We start from the raw sequence: 6,135 nt of genomic DNA, 5'->3' as shown, positions 1-6,135 counted from the left end.
TTATAGTTTTATTTGCTCCCTTCAAGTTTTTAGAATACTAGAAGTTTGTTTACATGATCATTTTATCTTACTTTAAATCTATTTTTAATAAAAATTGACAACCTATTACACGTTTGTCTAAAAACTATTAATTTATTTATAAAATATATTATTTACAACCTTTAAAGTTTCTTATTGAAAATTTTAAAAGTGAAAAGAAAACAAATAATGCTGAAATCATTTGATGTTCGATCGGAAAATGTTCGATTCGATTTTGGCTCGTTTCGGTTTTTGCTCGGTTCGAATTTCAACTGTTCAGTTCGGTTCGTTTCGGTTATAAACGAGCTAAGCAACGAGCAAGTCTTCGCTCGGTTCGGCTCAGCTCATGAACAGCCCTACTTAATTGAAACGAAAGTGAATAAAAGAAATGGGCCATTGTGGTGGGCCGGCTCCGTTGTTATGCGAAGAATTGAGATGTTATTGTTTACCCTTTCGAGGCTTCGACAGTCGATCCTTTTCTTGACTGCATCTCTTTACTTTAATAAAATAATAATGATAATTAAAAAGGCATTGAAACTTATGAAACAAACTATTGTACCAAACAATAATATATTTGTTTACTACATCACTTTTGAACCAATAGTATAGTGCTTAACCTTTCATTTTTAAAGCCACTTCCTTAATTTCTGCCCGAAAGAAAAAAAACAACTTCCTTCATCACAAGTTTATTGTTCAGACATTACTAATAAAAACACTTTTGAACATGTTTAAATATTATATAAACTTTAATAAGTAGGGGCAAAAAAAATAAGAGAAAACCTCTTTAACAGATTTAACTAATTTGAATCCTTAATCAGGTCCGGTGTTGGCAACCCCTTGGTGTATGAGCTCACCAGAACCAAGCGTATAACACGCTCGACAACGTATCATACGCTAGATTTTCATATTTGCTTGTCAAATTTAACGTTCCGTTTTGATTCATTTCTCTCTACGTGAAACTTTCTATACCAAATTTTCACATAGACTGCACCTGACTCGTTGTCTTAGAATGCTAAAATAGTAGTAGTAATAATAATAATAAATGATTGGGCCAAATCAAAACCTGAGAAAGACACGATAGCAAAAGCAAAAGGTACGGAGTCCAGGCCCTAATCAATACCATATTAAATTACCAAATCACCCTCGGGCCCACCGTCATCATCATCAAATTTATTTCCAGCCTCGCAACGACCAAACCAAACCAGTTGCTGTCAACCCACGCGCTACCCACGCGCCACCCTAACTGTCATATTAACCGGAAAGCTTTCACTGCTGGTTCTACTTCCTCATCAATCGATCATTCCCATCCTCTTATTTAGCTTACGTCATTCCAATCCAAGGTATTGTTATTATTATTATTATTATTATTATTATTATTAGTCCATGCGTCAATGTTATTCCTCGTCATCATATTATTATTCTAATTCATAATCATTTGGAGCTGTATGCAACTTGTATTAATAGTAATAATAATATTATGTGCGTTTGTTGTTCAATTAGGGCGTTTTTGCTGAAGGTATCATTGAGAGATGTTATTGGATTTGAATGTTAATGCTAGTTGTCTGATCAACTGCATCTTTCATTTCTCTGAATGGCATCCATTGGAATACTGATTAGCTAGGCCTTAATTGCTCACTCAATCTCTGTAGCAGGTAGGCACAATTAGGTTATTGAACTTCTTATTTCTTCTACTTATACCTAAATTTTGTCAATATGTTGTTGAAACACTTAATTATGATATGAATTGCACATTGAGAGTTTATTGTATTTATAAAAGATTATTATTATTATTATTATTATTATTATTATTATTATATCAAAAAGCCTAATAGTCATACTGAAATGAACTTGAATTTATCAGTTATCTTTTTAAGCCATTTCATTCTCAGTTTTGAAAGTAGTTATCTTGATGCATGTAACCGAACCGTTACCGAGTTCTCAGTGAACACTTGGTGATCCGTTTGGTGGGACGTTTGTTTATTTAATAAACTAACATACGTGAACAAAAAGATACTCATTTACGTAAAACGAATGAATATGAGCACGTGTTTTGATCGATCATTAATGTTCGTGAACGGTTGTATTATATTTATTCGTTTCTGTTTGTTCATAAATGTTTGTTTGTTAACATTTAGACCATTACACCTTAGTTTAGTTTTAAGTTTTAACAAATGTTATATTGTTAACGAACTAACATAAACAAACTCAAATATGTTCATTTTCTTAACGAACGGACACGAACAAGAAATCCCTGTTCGTTTAACTGTTCATCTTCAATAATTTTTCGGTTGAACTTAATCACACGTACACAAGCACACTCCCTTCGTGTTCGATCGTTTGCTTGGTTAAATTTAAACGAATGTGCACGAGCATGCTCTGTTTGTGTTCGTTTGGTTTGTTTACAAGTCTGGCTATCTTTTTGAACATAAGAAGCACTTACTTTTACTGTTTGTAGGTTGCAAATACCTGAGGTCTTGTGGATCATTGCATGGTTGTTTGATTTGAGGTTTATTTCGTTTGTTGAGCAGGTTTGTTAAAAGTTGTTAAACTATTAGTTAAGATCAAGTATCCAATTATGTTTATTAGGGGATACTCTCTTGCAAGTGTGGCAGAAATGGGATGTTGTGGTTGTTTTGGGTTTTCGTTTAGAAAAAAGCAAGAGAAAGTTAGACCTAATTCCCACATTGGGAACCACATTTCACAGGAGTTGTTGCTAAATGATGAAGTTGAAGAGGAAGAAGATGAAGAAGAAGATAACTACTCATATGGTGATGATATGTCTGAATCTGAAAAAGGGGATCATGAAGAATTTAGGAACCCGTCAAGACGTTCTGAAGATATTCTTCTGTACAGGATGCAAAATGGCTTGATTTGTAGGGAATTTCCTGTTAAGGAAACTCATAAAGTTGTCCGATCAGAGGTAATTTGGTACATATGGTTAGTGTATGTATGGGTTGCTTGCTTTTGCACAAAGTTATTCATAAGTGACTGTTTTTTTCATTGTGACATTCATATTGGTCTATTTCTTGAATTTTCGCAAGATAATAAAGTTTTGATTCGCCCACTAGCATCTCTTAACATTATTCCCTTTTGTAATTTGAGGATACCAAATAGTGTTAGGGCACTTAATTAATCTTGATGTTATATTATTATGAGAATATGGAGATAATGGTTGTGGGGCCCTTCAACTTTTTTCACTAAGTTCACCATAAACTGAAGCCTACTTAATAGCATTCCCAAGCATGCGTATCAGCATATGGTTCCACTTATAGCAATTCTGTTGAGAAACACGGCAAATAATGATAATGCCCTTTGTTTTAGACAATAACTTTAACATATAACATGTTGACACCTCATCAAAGGTATTTTCTCTACCAAATCTTTAATGTTATTTTCGGCATCTGATTTGTTTCTGACTGAAATTTGTATAGTTAAACCATATACATACTTAGGTGGCCTATACATTAGTTAAATGTAATATGGGTGGTCTTGATGAAAAAGTTGAACACTTTGGTGGCGTCCACATATTATTCTTAATTTTATTTACCATCCTGTTCCGTAATTGTATGTTAAAACTATATTATTATTATTTTTTAACTTATGTATGTTTTTCTTCATTTTCTAGGATGAGAACGGAAACAAGTACAAAATTGGCTCCGGTAGCATGGGAAAGTGGTGAGTTTTTTTTTATTTTTTTATACGCTATGCAAAATTCCTTTTTTCAGTTAGAACTTAAAAAGGATGTATTTTATTAAGGCTCACTCATTCAATTTGTATTTTCTATTTTCTAACAGGTTCTGTACAGAAGCCGGGTGGACGGAAAGCATTATGCAATTAAGGTAGGGTACTAAACTGTATGAATTTGATTTTCCTAGATCTTGTTGTTGATTCATGTTCTTCCAGATTGACTTTCCTTATAAATTTTGTTATTCTTATTTTGATGGGCCATGTTTAATATTTAAATACAGGCGTTTCACAAGTCTCATTTGTTAAAGCTACGAGTTGCCCCGTCCGAAACTGCAATGTCTGATGTTCTTCGCGAGGTATTTTTCAGTTTTCTCATGGGAAGTCAAACTTGTAAAACAGAATTGTATATTATTGTGATTGTAATCGTTACATTAGGAGAGTATATAATAGAATACAACATTACACTCTAGACCCGCTAATGTAATATAATAATAAACTATGTCTAATAATATCATATTTTATTTTTATTTTATATTTATTCAAAGTGAAATTCGATAATTATACAATTCTGTTGGCTAACGGTGGTTCATCAATTGACTTGCAGGTCTTAGTTATGAAAATGTTAAGTCACCCCAATATAGTAAATCTGATTGAGGTCATTGATGACCCAAGCACAGATCATTTCTACATGGGTATGGGAGGCTATTGTATTTATTTTTTTTCTTGCATTAATGCTTTTTATGTTTTCATTGGTTACTAGGATTTCTTATTTATTTTAAAAAAAAATCTCTTTTCAGTTCTAGAATATGTGGAAGGAAAATGGGTCTTCGAAGGTGCTGGACCGCCAGGTGGCTTGGGTCAAAATGTTTCAAGGAGATATATGCGTGATATAGTTTCTGGTTTGATGTATCTCCATTCTCATGTATGACTCCACTTTCAACTTCAATATTCTACTGCTGTTTTTTAGCTAACCAAACAAAAAAATTATTTTTTGTCAACAAAAAAAACTAATTTTTTTATTGTCTTTATTGGAAATTAATTCGAATTATGCCAATGAAGTTTTAAATTTATCTCAATTATTGTGCCTTATTATAGTCAACTGAACAAGCAAATATATCCTTTCTAGAAAATGATTTCAGTGCCATGTCTCTAATTGTTATACATCATAGCAAAAGCTACCTTTTGTCTTGTGCTTTGTGTTATTCCTATTAAAGTCAACTTAACATGTGTTTAAAATTGTGCTGATAGTCCAAACAGAAATTATTTTATTTATTGAGATTCCATACAAACGTAGGGTAGTTTAGTAGAACTAGAGGGCAGTCATCTCATTTTTTTATATCATAAAATTACTAAATGGTTGCATGATGCCATGAAACCTTCTCTTGCTCTTCTTTTATTTAATTTTTTCTTATATTTCCTTTTGAGTCTCAGAATGTTGTGCATGGTGATATAAAACCTGATAATCTTCTTGTTACCGCAAGTGGCTCGGTAAAGATTGCTGATTTCAGTGTCAGCCAGGTTTTTGAGGTAATAGTTTGTCATTTTCATTTGGTTTCAGTTATATTATATAATATTTTCAAAGGTTTTTTTTTTTTTTAACTTTAATTCTTAAATTAATGAATTTCAATGGAAATTATGTGATTTATAGGATGGAAATGACGTGCTTCGTCGCTCACCAGGGACTCTATTCACCGCTCCCGAGTGTTGTCTAGGTCTAACTTATCATGGTAAAGCGGCTGACACATGGGCTGTTGGAGTAACCTTATATTGTATGATACTAGGAAGATATCCTTTTCTTGGAGACACACTACAAGATACATATGATAAGGTATGCCACCTGGCATTTATATACAATTCTTATAATTTTTTTATTTTTTTTTATATATTTTGAATTTTTCCCATATTGTTAATGATGATATGTGGCTCCCCGTGGGTATGAACCCGTTACTCAGGAACCTACTCGAGGGTCTTCTTTGCAAAGGTAAACAATTTCATCAACTATCTTTGACTTTTAGTTATAATGTTTGCTGATGTATATATGTTATAAATGATAACAGACCCGACAAAGAGATTGACTTTAGAGATGGTTGCGGTGCACCCATGGGTTGTGGGTGAGGAGGGTCCGATACATTATTTTTTGTGCTGGTGCAAACGTAATACGTTACAGAGGGAGTGAAGAAACACTAACCGGACCCCGGGCAGATTACTGGTAACCTGGGGGTTAGAGAGATGTTTCCCACGAGGGGTTAGACCCTGAGAAGATGGTTCTTCTGATAACCTGCAAAACAGACACCGTGAGCTCGTCACTGAGAAGGGGGGGGGGGGGTTCCTCCTTGTGACCACCCTCCGGCGTGAGAATCAGACTAGATTGCTCTTTAAATATAAAAGTATATTAAGAGATTGCTAGAGCAGATATCAGGTATAATATGA

General features: G+C 33.5%; 1 protein-coding gene and 1 long non-coding RNA gene across 2 annotated transcripts; both read left to right on the top strand.

Moving 5' to 3' along the window:
• The first annotated feature begins 1,198 nt into the window (after positions 1 to 1,198).
• Positions 1,199 to 3,345, top strand: LOC143533495 (uncharacterized). Its single transcript, XR_013135369.1, has 3 exons — positions 1,199 to 1,358; positions 1,535 to 1,670; positions 2,547 to 3,345. It is a non-coding gene; the product is annotated as an uncharacterized LOC143533495 (long non-coding RNA).
• A 472-nt stretch (positions 3,346 to 3,817) lies between these two features.
• Positions 3,818 to 5,878, top strand: LOC143533494 (serine/threonine-protein kinase GRIK2-like). Its single transcript, XM_077028258.1, has 7 exons — positions 3,818 to 3,857; positions 3,987 to 4,061; positions 4,310 to 4,397; positions 4,503 to 4,627; positions 5,137 to 5,232; positions 5,354 to 5,686; positions 5,763 to 5,878. Exons 2-6 carry the CDS (start codon positions 4,041 to 4,043, stop codon positions 5,594 to 5,596), a joined length of 573 nt encoding a protein of 190 aa, XP_076884373.1. The 5' UTR covers positions 3,818 to 3,857; positions 3,987 to 4,040; the 3' UTR covers positions 5,597 to 5,686; positions 5,763 to 5,878.
• Positions 5,879 to 6,135: the final 257 nt, after the last annotated feature.

The sequence above is a fragment of the Bidens hawaiensis genome, unplaced genomic scaffold, assembly GCF_021521415.1.
Source record: "Bidens hawaiensis isolate Kalapana, Puna unplaced genomic scaffold, B.hawaiensis_p1.1 tig00009774_1, whole genome shotgun sequence".
Taxonomy (NCBI): domain Eukaryota; kingdom Viridiplantae; phylum Streptophyta; class Magnoliopsida; order Asterales; family Asteraceae; genus Bidens; species Bidens hawaiensis.
This window is presented reverse-complemented; position numbering and strand designations above follow the sequence as displayed.